Below are 19768 nucleotides of genomic sequence, written 5' to 3'. Positions count from 1 at the left end.
GGATAAAGTGTCGACCTGGAAACACTGAGGTTGCCAGCTCGAAACCCTGGGCTTGCCTGGTCAAGGCACATATGGGAGTTGATGCTTCCTGCTCCTCCTTTCTGTCTGTCTGTCTGTCTGTCTCTCTCTCTCTCTCTAAAATGAATAAATAAAAAATATTTTAAAAAATAAAATGAGATTAATTTTGAAAAGGCCACTGCTAAGAGGTGAAAAAGCTAAGAAATGATTTTAGCAGTCTCATAGAGTTGGTGAAACAAAAGTTGGAGTTTAGGGCCCACCAAAGAGGAGGTACCAGCTTTTAATTGTGACCCCAGTGGGCTGTGCCCAAAGAGACACCCCTCCCAGAGCCTGACACGCAGCCTCAAATCATCTCAGCTCATGGTGGGATTAAGGTGGTCTGTCCATAGTCAGCCAGCCACACAGAAACTTAATCCTTTCTAGAAGATAACATGATTCAGAGCTGCGATAATATTTTATATTTGATTTAAGGTATTCACCGCAAAAACTACCAGGCATGCCAGGAAACAGACACGATGACCTAAATCCAATAAAGTAAATTATCAGGCAATGGAACCACACCAATAGAGAACCCAGGTGCTAGACTCATCAGACAGGAATTATAAAATACTTACAATTAATATGTTCCAGAACATAGATGAGAAGATGGAGAATTTCTTCAGAGAATCTGTTTCTTAAAAAGAAAAAAAAGGAGCAAGTGGAAATGCTAGCCTGAAAGTTAAATTAACTGAAATTAATTCAATAGGTCAGCATAAAACCAGATTGAACACAGCAGAAGAGAAAATTAGTCAAAAGAGAAGGAACGACCCAGACTGATGCAAAGAGGGGGCGGGGAAAAGACTAGAAAAGGCAGAAACAAGCACATGTAGCCTGAGGAACATAATAAAAGGTCTAACATACATGAAAGTGGGGTTCTAGGAGAGGAGACAGTAAAGAAGCAATAATAAAAGAAATACCATTGATTAAATTTATCAAGACACAATTAAAAGGTTCTATGAGCCCCAAGCAGGATATTCATAAAGAAAACCAAACCTGGGCAAGCAGTGAGGATGCAACAGGTCAAGGTCAAACAGGGGGGTGGAGGGACGGACACGTGGGCATGTGTCTGCTTCAACGAGATGGTGCTCCTAGAAGCAAAGGCCCCTCGGCGGTGTTAGAAGAAAGAAAACCAAGAGCTTTGAAATATTTGTTTGGATGTGTGTGTGTTTTTTTAATGTAAAAAGATCAATGTTAAATGCCAGATCAAGGTTTAGAAGAAGAAAAGGATATTGATACCCTTGTTGGAAACAAGACGAAAACAGCAAAGGATTTTCTCCAGTCATTAAAACAGAGAAGCCAGAATAGAAAACAGAACCGTTTTTTCTCTGTGTGTTTGGTTGGACCAGTTTTTCTCTCCATGGCACACTGGAGAAAATGGATGAGTTCTGTTTTTTGTTTTGTTTTGTTTTTGTGTTTTTCTGAAGCTGGACACGGGGAGAGACAGTCAGACAGACTCCCACATGCGTCCGACCGGGATCCACCCGGGATCCACCCGGCACGCCCACCAGGGGGCGACGCTCTGCCCACCAGGGGGCGATGCTCTGCCCCTCCAGCGCGTCGCTCTGTTGTGACCAGAGCCACTCTAGCGCCTGGGGCAGAGGACAAGGAGCCATCCCCAGCGCCTGGGCCATCTTTTTGCTCCAATGGAGCCTCGGCTGCGGGAGGGGAAGAGAGAGACAGAGAGGAAGGAGAGGGGGTGGAGAAGCAGATGGGCTCTTCTCCTGTGAGCCCTGGCCGGGAATCAAACCCGGGACTTCTGCACGCCAGGCCAACGCTCTACCACTGAGCCAACCGGCCAGGGCTGAGTTCTGTTTTTTAATATATACAAAATAAATGATTCCCTTGTTCTAAATTATTTTTAGGAGAAAATTTTAATTGACCGATTTGGGGTGGGGAGCATAATAAATGTGTTCTGGGAATTGTTATAAAGCACCAAAAAAATTTTTTTAATTAGTATTTTAAAACTTGACTCTTAAACCAAAATAACACAATTTGTACATCCTTTGTGAATATATCATGAAGGCCGCTGATGGGACTGATACAATCAATGACAGGCAGCCTGGTGAGAAAAGGTCTGTTGAGAAACTTTTGGATAAAATTTCCTGTGATTCAGTCTGTCCTATTTAGTTCTGAAATAACTTGTGTTAGATTCCTTAGGAGAAAAAGAAAACCAAACCCAGGCCCATCATATAAAACTGATGAAAAACAAGAGAGTAAAATGTTAAAAAAAAAAAAAAACAGCAGGGGAAAAAAAAAGATGCATTGCCTTTAAAGTATCAAAAATAAAACTATTTTAAAAAAGAAAAGCCCTGTTCAGTTAGCCTTGCTGGTTAGAGCATCATCCTAATACGCTGAGATTGCAGGTTCGATCCCCAGTCAGGGCACATACAAAAGTCAACCAATGAATGCACAAGTGGAACAACAAATCAGTCTCTCTCCTTCTCTCTCTCTCTCTCTCTCTCTCTCTCTCTCTTTCCTCCCCCTTCCTTTCTCTCTAAAACCAATAAAAATAAATTTAAAAATAAATAAATAAGACTTATAACTGACTTTTAAAAGATATGATAAGGCAAAAAATAATAGAATGACACTATTTTTTTTAGCACCAAACTTTTTATTGTGTATAAATCTATATACATTGAACCTTTTACTTGCAAAAAAACAAGTATTTTAAGAATTGATAAACACTAACAGTTGACGAATACATAAGAAAACATTATATTGTATCTATCTCACAAAAATGAGTGTTACACTCTTAGTCACAAATCCAAACTGCTGTTTGTTTCTTAAATAGAACTATCTCAGTCTGAAAAAATTCATGCAGCTTTGAAAGGGGCTTAACTTATAATCAGGATTATTTTCTGCTTTGGAAGAATCTTTTTCAAAAATATAAAGCATCATAGATTGGCATGAAAGAGAAGGTCAATTGAGACATTTCTGTGTTAGCTGCTACTAGCTGAAGAAGCTGAAACCCGAATAATAATAGATATTTATCTCTATGTGTTGTGATGTCCTTAAATAAACAAAATCTAGTAATCCTGCATATCATTGTAATATGTCACAATACAGCATATAGTCTTATATTTTCTGATGAAAATACAGCAGGAAGAAAGGCATAGCTTAAAAAATGATGCATTTCAAATCCACTGTTTCTTAAAACTATATTCATGTTTAATACAATATATATTTTAATTTATTTGCCTACCCCAATTATAGTTCCATAATATGACAGATTGGTCCTAACTTTATAAACTTACACTATGTTTTTTAAATCATTTTTTCTTTATTTTTCATGTACAGTTGGCATACAGTATTATATTAGTTTCAGGTATATACCTCAGTGATTAGATATTGTATAACTTACTAAGCTATCATCCTAATAAATCTCATAAACGTCTGACATTGTCTTGGTGTGGACCTCTTTGGGTTCATCCTGTTCGGGACTCTCTGCACTTCCTGGACTGTGTGTCTATTTCTTTCACCAGGTTAGGGGAATTTTCTGTCATTATTGATTCGAATAGGTTTTCAATTTCTTGCTCTCTCTCTTCTCCTTCCAGCACCACCATCATGTGAATGGTGAATGTTGGTACACTTGAAGTTGTTCCAGAGGCTTCTTACACTGTCCTCATTGTTTTTCGGATTCTTTTTTCTTTTTGCTGTTCTGATTGGGTGCTTTTTGCTCCCCTATATTCCAAATCACTGATTTGATTCTCGGTTTCATCTTCTCCACTATTGATTCCCTGTAAATAATTTTTTATTTCAGTTAGTGTTTCCTTCAGTTCTAGTTGGTTCTTTTTTATGACTTCCATGTCCTTTTTTATGCTATTGAAGTTCTTATAACCAGTATTTTGAACTGTTAGTCTGCTTGCCTCCATTTCATTTAGGTTTTTTTCTTGTTCTTTCACTTGGGACCTGTTTCTTTGTTTCCTGTGTTTGTTTCTATGTGTTATATAGAGCTGCTATGTCTCCAGGGCTTGGTAGGGTAGCCAATTGTAATAGGTGTCCTATAGAATCCAATCCAGTAGCACAGTCTCCCCATTCACCTAAGCAGTCAGGTATACCCTTCATGTGTACACTCTCCTGTTGTAGTTGAGCCTTGGTTGCTGCTGGCAAATCAATAGAAGGAATTCACCCGCAGACCTACCAGCTGTGATAACTGGCTGGGTCCACCATGGAGGATCAGCTGAGCAGGACTTACTTCAACAAGGCTCTGGTGTCCACTGAGTCCATCCCTTAAGTGTGTCGCTTGTGGAAGTAGATGGGGTGGTGTTTCAACATGGTCTAAAGTTGTCCACTGGGTTCTCTGACTCTGGGCCCTCCAGGAAGATACAGACCAAAGTCACTGTTACCTGTGTTATACCTGGGGCATCCTGGCATGAGCTTCAGAGTGATCTGAAGATGGCTGCTATAGATGCTGGGCTTGGAGGTGCACAGGCAAGCCAAGCTGCAAACCAAGGCCAGCTGTCACTAGTGCTGGGGCCACTTAGCAAGAGGTACAGGGCATGCTGAGGCCAGATGCTTGTTTGAGAGATTTTAGAAAAGTCTGAAGCATGAGCCAAGACAAATCATTTGTATGGAAAAGCCACTGAAAACAGCTTGAGTGGACTCACAAGTTGGTGAAGCAGGGCTTCAGGGAATCACCAGGGCGGAAAGAATAGTGATAGCCAGGTTGATGGAGACTCATATCTGGTGTCCACCTGCTGGCTAGTGGGGAAGGGCTCCGAAAAGAAATAATGGCCTTTGCACGCACTTTAGTCTGGGAGAAAGCTGCCCTTCCAGCTCTTGTCCTGATGCCAGACAATTCAGTTCCTCCCCCCAGAGCTGGAGCTCAGAAGAAGAGTCCAAGTAAGACCATTCCTGGGACTCCAGCAGCCTTCTGCCTCACTCAGCCAAAATCCCCACTGGTTTTTACAACCAGAAGTTATGGAGACTTCTCGTCCTGGCACTAGGACCCTGGGCTGAGAGGCCTAGGGTGGTAATGGGACCCTCATTCCTCAAGGGGGCACCTCCTCAGCCAAAATAGCCCTTCCAATTTTTATCCACCACATGTGGGTTTAGAACCGGCCCATCCTGTGTCTCTTCCCCTCCTACTACTCTCAATATGGCTTCTTCTTTATGTCATTAGTTGCAGGACTTCCATTTAGCTAGGTTACAGGCAGTTTGAATGATGGTTGTTTTATAGTTTAGTTAGAATTTTGATGCGATTGTGGGAGGTTCCTAGTACCACATTTACACCACTATCTTGACCAGAAACCTTGGAATGACACTATTAAACAGTATACTTCCAAATACCTAAGGATCTCATATTTTAACTAAGAAATATTTTGAAGTGAATTATATTGAAAATATAACAAATTATGGGATGTATCTATAATAAAGCTCAGGAGAAAATATTGATACAAAGCCATATATATATTAAAGGTTAAAATCAATTATCTGAGCATCCATTACAAGAAGCCAGAGGATAGACAAGCAAATCAACCACCCCCCCCAAAAAAATGCATAAGTTGATAGAAAAAAAATAGAAAACAAATTTATAACATAGAAAAAAAATTTAAACCAGTTATTTGAAGTAACCAATAAAATGGCTAATCCCCTAGAAAGAATAATCAAGAAAAAAGGAAGCACAAATTACCAATATGAAAAATAAAGATGTCACTACAGAATCTATAGAGTAACAAGATAAGAGAATTATAGCAATCTTCTGCAAATTCATGTGAAAATCTATATTACATGGACAAATACCTAGAAAAACTTATTAAAACCAGCACAAGAATATACACTCATAATAGTCCTATATCTGTTAAATCAATTGAATTTATAAATAAAATACCTTTCACTAAAAAACCTCCAGGACCAGATGGCTTTCCCAATGAACACTTTCAAACATTTAAGAAAGAAATAACTACAATCTTATATAGACACTTCTAAAAAATAGAAGAGAAAATATTCACAATGTGTTGATGAAGCCACCTCAATCTTTATACCAAAATCTGAGTTTTCTTAAAAAGGAAAGTTACAGGTCAGTCCCACTCACGAACAAAAATAATTTCATTTCATCAAAACCCAGCAAAATAGAAGGAATTGATATGAAATAGTAGAGACCTTTGGCAGATAACGACGGGGAGGGAAATATAAGGCAGGCTGCTAGAGTGCTGGTAATATTCTATATTGTGATATAGATACCATCCATTTTATAAATAATTGGTCAAAATGTGTGCACTTTATAAATGTGCGTTTCTATTTTAAGTGTTTTAACTATGTGGTACAGGAACCTCTTTTCATCATCCCCTCTCTTCTAGCAAAACTGATGATACTCTTCTTGTCTTTCATGTGCTACAGAGAAGGCTTCTAATAAACATTTGTTAAAAACTGAATGAACAACTCTTGCTTAAACATGTGAAACCTCAGCCCTGGGTCAGAGATGCATCCAAATTTAATTTATATGTACTTTTCAAGCAAATGAATGAACCGCTGAATGAAAACTTAGAAGAAGAAAAAAAAAGTGAGTCCTCTGCCCAGACCTTCTCCATGTCAAAGTGCTTGTGGAGGAAGAAGGTGAGAGCCCCGGTAAGAGGATCCCATGGCATAGACGTGAGATTAGAGTCGAGGACAGACTGGGAGGAACACAGGGGAAAGCGGCACAGACGGTCTGAAGGAAAGATGGGAATGAAGCACGTGGAGATAATGGAAAGTCTCACAGAGATGTCGAGCAGCTAGAGCCCAGAGGACAAGTGCAGACTTGGCTGCAAAAAGTCGGAGAGTCTCCCGGCAGAAAACCAGGGTCCAATCAGCTTGATGTGACGCTTTTCTTCCTCACGGATCCCTCCTCCTCTTCTTTTATTTCAGGTGTCTGAGCAAAGGGTTGGGAGCCATGACTTGAAAGACAGGAATCCTGGGTTCTAGACTAAGCTTAGCGATGATACCGTAAGCCAGTTGAGCCATTTTCTTGGCTTCTGGGTGACTAATCAGTAAAATAGGAGGGAAGGTTTATCAGTATTTTATGAATCTATTTCTTATGACGGAAAACTCTACTGGTGCCACTGAGATTTGCCAAGTAGTTCTGAGGTCCCTTCTTTAAAACACAAAGAAAAGACTGTTACTTTGCAAAAAAGAAAAAAAAATGCCTAATGGTGGCTCAGTGGATAGAGTATCGACCTGGGACACTAAGGATCCAGGTTCGAAACCCCAAGCGGGCTCATCCAGCTTGAGTGGCAGGTCGCCGGCATGAGTGTGGGATTATCAACATGACCCCATGGTGGCTGGCTTGAAGCCCAAGGTCACTGGCTTGAGCCAGGGGTTACTGGCTCAGCTTGAGCCCCTCAGTCAAGACACATATGAGAAGCAATCAATGAACAACTAAAAGTGATGTAACTACAAGTTAATGCTTCTCATCTCTCTCTCTCTCTTCTTGACTCTCTCTCTCTTTCTCTCTCTCTCTCTCTCTCTCTCTCTCACTTCCTTGCTTGCTAAAAATAAATAAATAAATAAGGTAGAAAGTGCATCTCTAAGTTGGGTTAGGTAAGGCTGGCAGTAAGCCTCTTCCATAGTCCCATTTTCAGACCCATATTCATCATAATACTTTAGCACAATTAGGCAAGCTACTGAGTTGCTCCAAATATACATCTCTCTTTACAAAGTATCATTGAAGCCTGTCAAAGTAGTGTTGAAGCATCCAGCACTCTCCTCTGTGAATGTCATTATGATCAGAGGCTTGGGATTGAGCTAATTACATTAGCTGGTTTGGGACACATAATCTCACCTGGTTAACACTAGTCCTTTCCCTTCTTTTCCTCTTTTCAGGCCCTCTCCATAGATCTTTCTTCTTTCACTTGTTCACTCATTCATCCTTGCAAGAAGTATTTACTGAGCATCTCCTATGTGCCAGGCCCTGTGCCAGATGCTAGATATATATAAATAACAAGCCAGGTAGTGTCCCTTCTTATGGAGATTTCCTTGGCCTTCCTTCACATGCCATCTTAGTTGGAGCAAAAAAAATAGTGGAAAGGCCCGTTAGCCCCAATTAGGGTACCTATATTCTGGTCCCAACTCTGCTACTAGTCTAAGAGGTAAGTCACTTAACTTGTCTAGATATAATTTTCCTCTTCTGTAAATAAAAGTGTTGAACAGAGCAGTGTCTAAGGCTATCTCAAATGGATTTTTCCCAGTAGTGCCTAACTAATCTCCCTGCTCTCATTTTTCCCTTTTCTCCCCACTGATTTTATTTTAAACACAGCAGCCAGACAAATATTAAAATGTTAAGGCAGATCTCATTACTCCTCTACTCACAATCCCCTCAGTGGGGTTCACTCAAAATAAAACCCAAAGTCCTTCCTATGTCCAGGAGTACATGATCTAGCCCTCAACTACTTCTCTGACCTGGGATGCAGCCTTTACTCACTCCACCCAGGTACACTGGCCTCCTTGATGTGCCCTGCACGCTCCAAGCACACTTCCACCTCAGGGCCTTTGCACTGCTGTTTCGCTGCCTGAAAAGCTCTCCTTCCCCTCCCTGGGATTCACACGACTCATTCCCTGACTGCCTTCAGTCATGTGTTCAGATGTCTCCTTTTCAGAAGGCTTTCCCTGTTCTGACCACCCCATAGAACATAGCCTCTTCAAGTTGGTCTCTGTCCCTTTCCCGTGCTTCTTTCTTTTTGATCCTTAGGGTTGCCAAACACATCACAGTTCACTTGTCTACCTTCTGTCTCCCTCCACTAGAAAACACTCTATTAGAATTGGTATCTTTACTTACTTTGTTCTCTGCTATATCCCCAGTGCTTAGAATAGTGTCTGACACATAGTAAATGCTCAATAAATGTTTCTTGAGTCAATAAAAGAACAAATTTCCTCCAATAAAAGAATAAGTCTCAGTGTGTGTCAAAACTGGTTCATTCTTAATATGTGTCAGACACTATTACTATAGTATATTACTATACTATTATTGCTATAGTATAGTATAGTATATAGTATATACTAATATTACTATAGTACATTACTATACTATTACTATAGTGTCTGACACATAGTAAATGCTTAATAAATGTTTTTTGAGTCAATGAAAGAACAAATTTCCTCCACTAAAAGAAGAAGTCTCAGTGTGTGTCAAAACTGATTCATTCTTAGGAGTATTTCAATCTGGCTACTGGGACCTGTAAGGGTCCAATCAAGTATTAAACTTAAGCTACACAAAATACTTACTAATAGATCTGGACCATTAGCTGAAGCCAAGCCCTTCCCTTCATTCAGATGTCTATTTCATAGCATGGTAGTTTCACAATAAGATTAGATCTGATTGCCATTACTTTGTGCAGCTTCATGTGGTGAGGAGAGTAGGCATAACTGCCCCCATTTGACTTAGGCCCAGAAAGTTGGGTCATTTACCCCACAAAGGCTGTGAGGCAGAGATACAATAAGAACATAAATCCCTGACCTCCAAGCCTGCAGTTGTTTATTTTCTACACAAGACAGATCTGGGTGTACTATTTATAGGCATAAGAAATATGTGAGGTATCGGATTTAAAAAAAGGGAGGGGGTACATTCCCAACCATGAGAAACTTTTCCCACTCAATCTCTGAAGTGATTGCGTGTTCCAGGAGTTCAAAGTACTATTTATTTTACATATTATCATATCCCCAACGCGAGGCAAATTTGTGTGTGCTGATTAAATAAAAGTAGCAGCCTCATATTGAACAGAAGCTCACTAGACAATAATTACTCTCCAGTAATAATTACTCTTATCTCCTGCACAGGCCACAGCCTTGGAGGCATTCTCTCTCTCTCTCTCTCTCTCTCTCTCTCTCTCTCTCTCTCACACACACACACACACACACACACACACACTCCCTGGCAGAAGAAAAAGTAAGATACTTTCTAAATGCCGTATTCACACCAGCCTGCATAGTTGCTTCCTAGCCAAGTAAGAAGCAAGAACAAAGTTGCCAGCTCACAGTTGGTTTCGGTACCTCTGGGGGCACAATGACACACATAGATGTACATATATACAGGGTGGGGCAAAAGTAGGTTTACAGTTATGAATATGGGAAACACATGGTTTATTCTTGTATTATTTCCCATACAGACCATTGTAAACCTACTTTTGCCCCACCCTGTATGCCTACCTGGACAGAGACCCATTTTCAAACACAAATGAACAAATACAAATACATATATGCAACTAACATCCACTTCAGAAATAGGCAGAATACGAATCACAAATCAAATAATACACACAAAAATATACATGCTCGTCTGGCCCAAGCATACTCACAAATGCACGCACACAGAAACAAACATTTGCAAAGATAATGTTTACCTCAAGGTATAACTGTAACAAGTAAATGTGATTATGGAGAGTGCACAGTAGTGCTTGGTAGATAGAAGACATGCTAATAAAGGTTAGCGATCAATAGATACATAATATAAATTTGTATCAGACTTATGTGAATACCCACCTTCAAAGAAAAATTTTCTTGCCAGTCACTACTCAGAACCTCATGGAAATTCTAAGTAGCCCATCACAGTTCTGCTGTGTATACCAATAAGAAAGGAGTCATGTCGGGTGCGCTGTAACCCTAGGGGTTATAAGGAAGCTGGTGAACAAAAGTTTCTTTTTTTGCTAGGGAGAAGGCCTGGGCTTGGAGGAAGCTGAACTGTTAACAATTATTCTTGCGAGAACCAGCTGCCAAAAACTCAAAAGAAGGAATTCCTAAAGCTACTGGGTAACAGGGAGGCTGGTGTGGGGGGAGACACCCCCAAGTCCCAGCCAGTCCAAATCAGCCAGAAAATCCAGCAGAGGCCATTAATCTACTAAAGTCCGGTAGCTTGGAGAAAATCTGATTAACTCCACCTCCCCGACTGAGCTCTAGAGTGAAATGTATAGTTGGTTTCTGGACTCAAGTAAGGTCAGGAAACAGAGAAGCAGGAGTGGTAAGTACTGAATACTTGTATGTCCAGGTTGGCTCTGTCATTATTTTGGAGCAAGCCACAGCTGTCTGTGGCTGTGTTCCCCAGCTTATGTGATGTAAATAAAACTGTCTCCTGTCTAGTTGGAAGATAGCATATCTTCCTTATCCCCCAAAAGACTGCTCCCTCTTAATCCTGGAAATTGCTCAAGGAATTTCCCCTGTATTTTCATGCTGCAGTGGGTCTAGGCGGGGGGGGGGGGTCTTCCTTTATTGACTAGGCTTCTTTTTGAAACCTCTCTTTTTTTTTCTGGGGCCAATTTCAGAACTCTAGAGAAAGTTGGGGATCTAGTTCAATTCTTCCCATTTAAGATGATAACGTGAGCCCAGAAGCATGTCTGAACTGGGGCTGGTAGGTTTGTTTTATTCACATACAACTTCATTCTTTTATTTAAAAATAAAGAGGGGGGTCATTGTTTTGAAGGACCTGGAGAGATTAACTCCATAACCTCCTCTACCCCACCGCCCCTATGCAAAGGAGAGGGCAGACCTGGATCTCATCCAGCACTCTAAGCGTTAAACTCAACCCAGAGTCTAACACGCAATTGGCCAAACACCGGGACAAGATGTGGTTTTTGCAGCTGTTGGCCAATGAGTACCTCGAGTGGGAGGGTTTGAAGATACTAAGGAGTTTTCCCCCCTTTTTTTCTCTCTCCACCCCCTCCCATCGGCCATCCCTGCCCCCCCCCTTCAATTCCCAGCGCCGCCAGTTTGTTAAATTAATGCAGTAAGAAAGTCTGAAGAGCTGAAGGGTCCTGGCCAAAGGAAAATGGGCGAACTCAGAAAACCGAGATGCATCTGAAGCCTTGGGCTCCTGAGCCCCAGAGGAGTCGCCATGGACCCTGGCAGCCCCTGAAACTTGCCCTGAGCTCTCTCACGTCTGCAGCCCCGAGCAATGGGACACCTTTCCTGCAGCGATCATAACTTATTCGGTGGAGACCAGAGAACAGGAATCGCAAGGCGACAGCAGACCGACACGCAAACAGGGGAACGAGATTCCGGGACTCGGTCGCGATGCGCCAGCCTGACACCTTCTCCGGGATTTAACTAAAGGCAGCACGATCAGTCGCTTCCCCTCGCCCCTAACCCCCTCAGGCCAGCCCAGGGGCATTAAGCCCTACTCTATTCTACCCAAGATGCTCACCCAATCTAATGGTCCACAGCCAGCGCTTTGATTTCTACAGATTTTTTTTTCCTTGCATGGAGCTGGCCGTTTAAACAGAAAAAACGGGTAAAAAAGAAAATATACCCACCCCCAAACGTGCCTCCCCAGCGCCGCAGGGAGCCAACAGACACGCTGGAGTTTAACAAAACAGCAATACTCTTCGCGCTCTCGAAAAGCTGGGCTGGACGCTCTCCGTGGTGCTGAAACGCTTCGCGGCGGCTGCTGTCGTGGTCCCTACAGCCCCTTCGCTGCAGTTTCCCCTGGGGCTTTCCCTCCGCGCCCCTGCTTCCCACCTCCCCTTAGCATCTGGATTATTTTTTTCAATAGCGCTCGCTGGTTTTATAAGTGCCAATCTGAAACATTTTTTTGGCCCCGTAACTCGTGGACTACAAAGCACAAGGACCTGAAAATGTACAGCTTCAATACTCTTCGACTCTACCTTTGGGAGACCATTGTATTCTTCAGGTATGCAATTTTCTACTGACCACATCGCTCTGATGAAAATGGGGGAAAGGAGCACGGAGGCTGACTCTGTCCGTGATCCCCCTCATTTGGGGGGGAGGGGTGCCATATACCACTGCAATCGGGTCCTTCTCTCCCCTCGTTCCACCCTCCCCCCAACCCCGCCCGCAGGGTGTCTGGCTTGTGCGTGGAGGTCTGAGACAGTCGTAGCTCTGGCAGCTGTTTGCCGGTTTCTTGTGATTTGTTTGTCCTTCGGCCTGCTACACCCCCGCCCCATCACGAGCCCCCTGGCCCCCCTGCATATTGGCTCTCACTCAGCTGGGGACTTTAAGGGGAAGCTTTAGGAGTTACTCAGTTTAATTAGGACTGCATTCTCTCTAACCGCAGTGCCGAAAACCTCAGCTCTCCCGTCTGGGGGAGCCAAGTGACAACTAGCGGTGACGGGGAAGGTTGCACTCGAACTCACTGGACACAGAACATTTCATTTTCTCTCGTTTTGTTGTTTTTCTTTTTCTGCGGAGTGTGGGAGAGTGTTGCTGAGGCTATGGTTTGGAAACAATAGTGTTATGACCTCAGGTTGTAAAGCCCTAAATTTGGGAGCACAGTGGATCTATTTAGAAACACAATCTGGGAAACATTCCCTTTTTTGAAACTTCACCTCTTTCCTCTCCCCTACCCACCTTTCCAAACTCTACTTTGTCAGCTGGAGATCCTAATCTGATGGACAATTCCTGTTTGTGTTTTACTCCTTAACTTATGTCTATCCCTGACTCAACAGCTAAGTTCCCAGGTTTAAATTGTCTGCCTACAGGCTTAGCATTCCTATGTTAGTACTAGCAAAAAGTAAAAAAAAAAAAAACCCACCTCTTCAGGAAGCATTGAAATAAATAGCCCTTTTGAAAGCGGGTGAATCATGCCATCTTCAGAGGTGGTTATGATAAGTTCATTTACATGAATTGAAAAAAATTATTCTTCTTCCATGACCTGCAGGGATCATTAATCTTCCTCATTTTAGATGCCTGACTCTCATGTTTTACCATGGCATTGGATTAACAGTCATTTGAAAAACCTACTCTAGCTTGCTTTTTCAAATAAGTAACCATCAAATGTTATTCCCTCCGATCATAAACCAGCAAATAATTCTTGGAGTTTTTTTGTTTTGTTTTGTTTTGTTTATTACATTGTAGAGAGCTCTGCATATGAATTGTTGTTTGACTAATCTGTTGGTGTTTATTTAATGAATGACACCTGCCCCCTAGATTGTAAGGGTCTGTATGTAAGCCTTTCTACTTGTCTTTCTCTTGAGATTAAGAAAAGACCCCTCTCCTCCTCTGAACTACCCAATGCTAACGCTTCTAATCTCCAGTTCAAATAATTCTTTGATAGGCCACAGTACTGCCACAGCTCAGAATGCAAATAGTCAGGGAGTCAGACAGAATGAAAAAAGTGCAACAGTTCAGGGCCTTGTGAAATCTAGGTACTTTAGGGGGAAAAGGGCAGAAAGCATCCTCTTAATTTAACAATATCAAATCCTTTCTTCCCTACATACCCAATAGAACTTTAAAAGCTATGGAGGTGGAGTACTTGGTAACATTTGTATGCAAATTGATTCTCTATTTGGCTTATGGAGACAGAATTGAACCAGAGAGATTAAAGAGCAAATTAATAAAATGAAGCACAGTACATCATTCCCTCCCCAAAAAAAGAAACGTTTTTCTTGATAAAAAGTATGTATTGCTTGATTTTATTCTTCTAGCTATTGTTTTTCACAAGAGGAAAACACAATCCAAAAGATTTTCATTGTAATCATTTTGATAAGGTTATAAATCCAAGTTAATACTTTAAATATAAACTCATGGTGGCCTATCAGGAAGCATCACTCAACATCTTCCTCCCCTGTGTGTGTTAAGACATACATGAGCTACAACAGATACAGGATATAATTCCGTGTATTTGTAAGGGAAGAAGAGTCATGACTGTGGGGAGCTGGAGAGGGATTGGGATGACTGCACTTTCAAAATACAGCAATGGCTACATCATTTGAGGAGGCGACATTGTTTCAGAAATGTCCTGAAACATAAAATAATCAAAATGAGAACTGAAGAAGGGAAATACACTCAGCAATTTTTTAGAGAGATGGGAGGGGAAAGAGATTACAGGAAGGAAAAGCATTATCTTTGTCTAATTTGCATTTTTATTTCTTAATGCTCTCGTGTTCTAAATTTTAGGTGAAAATAAGGAAGTGCTAAAGTCTCGGGGCTCAATAGAATGCATGTGGGGTAAATGGAGACTGGCAGCTCCCTAGAAGTTTCCATGCGAATAACCCCTTCTCCCCCAAGAGACAGGCACTGTGGTGGAATGAGCCGATCCAATCATCTCAGGCACCCAGGTACTCCTTAGATTAAATGATACCAGCTGCTCACCTTGTTGGGGAGATCTGGGGGCTAGAATAGGGAAACTCAATAACAGAAGTGCTGCTGCATCAGCATGTAAGCAGCGAATGGCAATAATGACAGAACAAACAGAACAACCATCAGCGTGTGTGAGGCGGAAACCTTGTCCTGTGCCAACACAGAGAACAATCGAGGCCTTAGAAAGAGGCAAGGGGGAGAGAGACTAGGGTCCTGGGAGACAGACAGCATTGTGGTGCTCATTACCTGTGTCCCATAAGTAAAATGAGGTGATTTGGCTGAAATTCTTGCTCTGATATTTGAAAAGCCTATGGGTCTAGAATTCCAGGAGTGACGTTCTAGGGTTCGATAACCTAAAGATATGTTGTTGTTGTTGTATAGTAGAAATGTATTCCTTTCAAGCCAAAGGGAACTTGCTTTGATTCCCAAAGCCCTTGCAGTGGCCTATGGGTGAGAAGGACCAGGGTAACCCCACAATTTCCTCATCTTCTCAGTAACTTGAACAGATTCATAGTAAATAACCATTTTCTCAATCTCAGCAGTATTGACCTTTAGAATTGGGTAATTCTTTGTTATAAGGGCTTTCCTGAGCATTCCAAGATGTTTAGCAGCATCCTTGGCACCATAACACCCCCTGCCCAGTCTTAACCATCTAAACTCTCTCCAGATACTGCCAAAAATCTGGGGTTGGAGGGGGGGGTTGGGAAATTACCCTCAGTAGAGAACGACTGGTATAACGTGACAACTATTTAATCTGGTGCTCTGATGTACAAATTATAATAAGAAAGAAAGTTCAGTTTCCTTGAGAAAATGTCCCTCATAAAACACATAAAGTATCCTAGTGAAGCCAATAGAGATCTAGCTTGTGCCTGAGAAGGAAGTAAAGGCAGAGGAGATAAACCAGGTCTAAGCCATGAGTCGTTTTCCCCAAAGATGACAGCTTTTCCTTATATGCCAATTCCATCTGCTATCCAAATAAATGTTTTCTTGTACAGGGTTTTGGCTGAATATGGTGCTCACTTGCTTAAAAAAGGTCACCAAAACTTTGAAGGGAAGATGTTTCTATGCACACTAGGGTCAAAAGGAACATGGCAAATAGGTTTTTCATGTCTCAGTCCTGAAAATCCACCCTGTTGAATGATAAATGAGTTTCCCCTTGTAGTAGCCCTCTGGCTTCCTGGGCTTCAAACTTGCTAAGAGGGGCAGATGACCATCTGTATCTTTTCCTCCTCGTAGCATAGCTGTATTCTCCTGAAATCTCACCCACTGCATTTTGGGCACTGCGGAGAATGTCTAGGAGCTACTGAAATGGGTCAAGGACTTTTTCCAAAGGAATGAAACCCCTTGGGCAAGTTTGCATTGGGCCAACCAAAATGTCACCCTACCCTCTTTGGGGGGGGGGACTTAGGAACCTTGAAACGGAGAACTCATCATGTCTTTTGTTCCCATAGGATAGCTTGGACAAGGGTCCTAGGCTGGTAAATGGAGTTATGGATTGGCATATACCTTCTGCATATTTATTTGCAAAACTGATAATGGACTTTCTGAGGAGGGGAGACAATTAGGAAATATGTTTCTGAGACCACCTTATGAAAGAGGTTGGAACATGTGATGCCGTGGAAAGAGCAATCGGCTGTGCTTTGAAAGCCCCCCCCCCCCACGGGAGTCAGCTCTGTCCTCATCCTGTAGCATGGCTTTGACAAGTCTCTTTCCCCTGTGGGGACTCAGTTTTCTTACCAATCAACTCAAATGACTGGTTCCAGCACCTCTGAGTTCCCTGCAGCCTTGTATAAGGTATTTATGAGAGCCAGAGGCCGTACCCACAAGGGCTCAGGCTGAACTTGCTTCACTGCTGACACAGACTTCAGTGCTTGATCCGGCATTTAGTTACCATGTGTGCATGCGTCCGGTCCAGAAGTAGGTCCTCTGCAGGGGAGACAGAGGTAACAGCTGCCATCGTCCCTCTGCTTACAGAAAGGGGAGGCACTGCTCTGTTTAAAGATACATCAAAAACCTTTCTCCTCCTTCAGAGGGCCCGCAGAGCCACCCTCCAGACAGTCTGTGTGCGTCCTGCGACAGCGCCACATCTACATGGGTGTCGTTAACTTTATTTCCCTCATCAGCTGACAGAAGCCAAAATGGTTTCTAAGATGGATGGCTCTGTCTCCCGCCTGGCCATCTCGATGCTATTCTGCAGGTTTTCTGCTGCTTTAAGAAAAGCAGCCTTGGCCCAAAGGGCAGGGGATCTTGGATCCAGAAGTTAGCTAGTAGCATGACCTTGAGAGGGTTCCATGACCTTTCTGGCCTCAGTTTCCCTAGCTGTAAGGTGAAGGGAACTGACAAATCACTTTGTCTAAGATCATTTTTAGTCATGCCAGCCAAAGATTATAGTCTCCCAATCTCCTCCATAATAGAACAGTTTGGGGTCAGCTTTTTACAAGAAAGAGCAACACTGGATTACATTCTGGCACAAAGGTCTGAACAAATGGAGGACCTCACTAACAACTTCATGCTCTGGAGAGTTATCCCAACCTAGAAACAGTCATTGACAGGTCCCATAAATATGTCAGTTTCCCCAGAAAACGGTTCACATGATGAGAAAGCATGACACCTGCTCACTCCCCTCACAGATGTCAAGGATGGCCTGAGACAGAGACCAACGTCTTTCTGGACTTTTGTCAGTAATTCTGTTTGGCTTTTCCGCCCAAATAAAGACCATGTTTTAAATTTTTGCTTTACCCAACCCCACTCATAATTAATTTATTTTCCTTATCTTTATCAGTCAAAGGCATACATAACTTCCAGGAATATGAACAGCATAAGATAAGGATCATCGCCACACTGGGTTGACCTAAGAAAAAAAAGTAAAGACACGTGATATGTTTTGTTAGTCCATAGAGCCTTGTCAGAAGTAAACATGCAATTTGTTCGACTCTTTGAAATGTTTAAAATGGATTTTGAGTCCTCATTACTATTCCATGAGCCCCCTAGGTATCTAGGGACCCCATTTAGAAAACATGAGATTTGATTTATTCCATATCGCTCCAAGAGAAGAATTGGAGTAAATTCATAGACTGGCTTTTTAATGTACATATGCAGATTCTGAGTCAATGCAATTTCCAACTTTCTGGAACATCTGTCAAGTGGTGAAATGGGCTGCCTCCATGGTAGTGAGGGTCCCTGTCAGTGGAGGTATGCAAGCAGAGACTGAATAACCACCTTGCAGGAAGGACATAGGAGACATTTAAACTACTTTTGTGAATTAAGATGTATAATTTGCTACAGAAGAGTAAATGTCAATGCAGGTCAGAGGCAAATCCTCACAATCCTGAAGTTCCCTTCTTTCCTGATCCCCAAATGACCAGCTGATCTTTGTAAGCTCTGAGTCATGCCATAACCCACACTCACCCGTACCTTTTTCTCCTTTAAAATGAATTGTATAATGAGTAAATGGGGCAATGACCACACACACACACATACAATATGACAAAGGATTATTAAAAGGAAATCACCTTTGTTACGTAAGAGCCTTGTTTTATGCAATGAGAATGACCTCCGAATGAGAGAATATCAGAGCCTGAGGGACCACCAGAAAACGCCCTGGTTGACAGACAAGCCCTCAGGGACGGATGGTGTTCACAGGACTGATAACGCATGTGGCTGAAGACCTCTTGGCCCTGAACTCCCACTGTCTCTCCTGAACCAACTCCCTGTTAAGCCAGCTGAAAACACCATCCAGCTGGCCAGCAAATTCATTCAGAAAGCACACTGGAAGGGAACAATGCCCAGAGATGCTGAGAGAGGGGCTTATCCACACCCTGCCTATGCTTTGTAATGCAAGCTCTCATGAGGGGTGCTGAGGCCCAAAGCTTTTCAAACTCCTTATAAAGGATCCCTTTGTGGCTTTCTGAAGTTGATATTGTCTGAGTCTTCCGAGGCTAATTCAGTGCAATTAGATTACCACTCTCTGCCTTTGAATTCGGCTGTTTCTTGGTGTCCGTTGCTAAATGAGTTTACCATCTTAACAGGGAGCCGCTGACAGTCATTAATCTCAGCTGTGAAATGGGCAGCATCCTCTCCTGCCTCCCAGACTGGGCAGCCCCCAGGCACCCAGAGAACAGCCTCTGCTCCCTTCTTTGCAAGGTCCCTCCAGAACCTCCCACTCACTCAGCCCAGAGGATCAGGCTCCTTTCAGTGTCTTACGTACCCACACAATCATGGAGACGGAGCACAGTTCTCTAATCCAGCTGTGACAGGGAGTGTAACCGTTTCCCACCATCACACTGGACAACTGAAACAGAATCTCCCAGGATCGGGACCCCCAGACCTGGAATGCTATCAAAGTCTCTAAGTGAGTGATTTCCAACTGTAGTTGTGTGTGAATCACTGGGGGATGTCATTAAGATGCTGAGTCAGACCCAGGAGGTCTGGGGTGGGGCCTGGGAATCTGCATTTCTACCAGCCCCCATGAGATGCCCATGCTCCCATGGACCACAGGTCTGAGTAGCAAGGTTTCCAGTCATTCTGACTGGGGGCCCCTGACAATTATCAACCCTTTTATGCTGCAGATAAGGAGAGGAAAAGAAACTTCCTCAAGGGTTATAGAGGGAAAGGCAGAGCTTCCAATGCCCTACCCAACTGTGCACATCCCCTAAGCTTGTTCCCATTTGTCACCTGTCAAGTCCCTGTGCCCTGACCTCTGCCACTGCAC

General features: G+C 42.6%; 1 protein-coding gene across 2 annotated transcripts in view; it reads left to right on the top strand.

Annotated features, from left to right (window-relative positions):
- Positions 1–12359: 12359 nt before the first annotated feature.
- GLRA1 (glycine receptor alpha 1) overlaps positions 12360–19768 on the top strand; it is an 81525-nt gene continuing 74116 nt past the window's right edge. For both annotated transcript variants that reach the window (XM_066277413.1, XM_066277412.1), the window contains exon 1: positions 12360–12649. In XM_066277413.1, coding sequence (XP_066133510.1) covers positions 12594–12649 — 56 coding nt within the window. In that variant the 5' untranslated portion in view covers positions 12360–12593. The remainder of the gene's footprint in view (positions 12650–19768) is intronic.

The sequence above is a fragment of the Saccopteryx bilineata genome, chromosome 4 (assembly GCF_036850765.1).
Source record: "Saccopteryx bilineata isolate mSacBil1 chromosome 4, mSacBil1_pri_phased_curated, whole genome shotgun sequence".
Taxonomy (NCBI): Eukaryota; Metazoa; Chordata; class Mammalia; order Chiroptera; family Emballonuridae; genus Saccopteryx; species Saccopteryx bilineata.
Note: the sequence above shows the minus strand (reverse complement) of the source record. Positions and strands in the feature narration are given on the sequence as shown.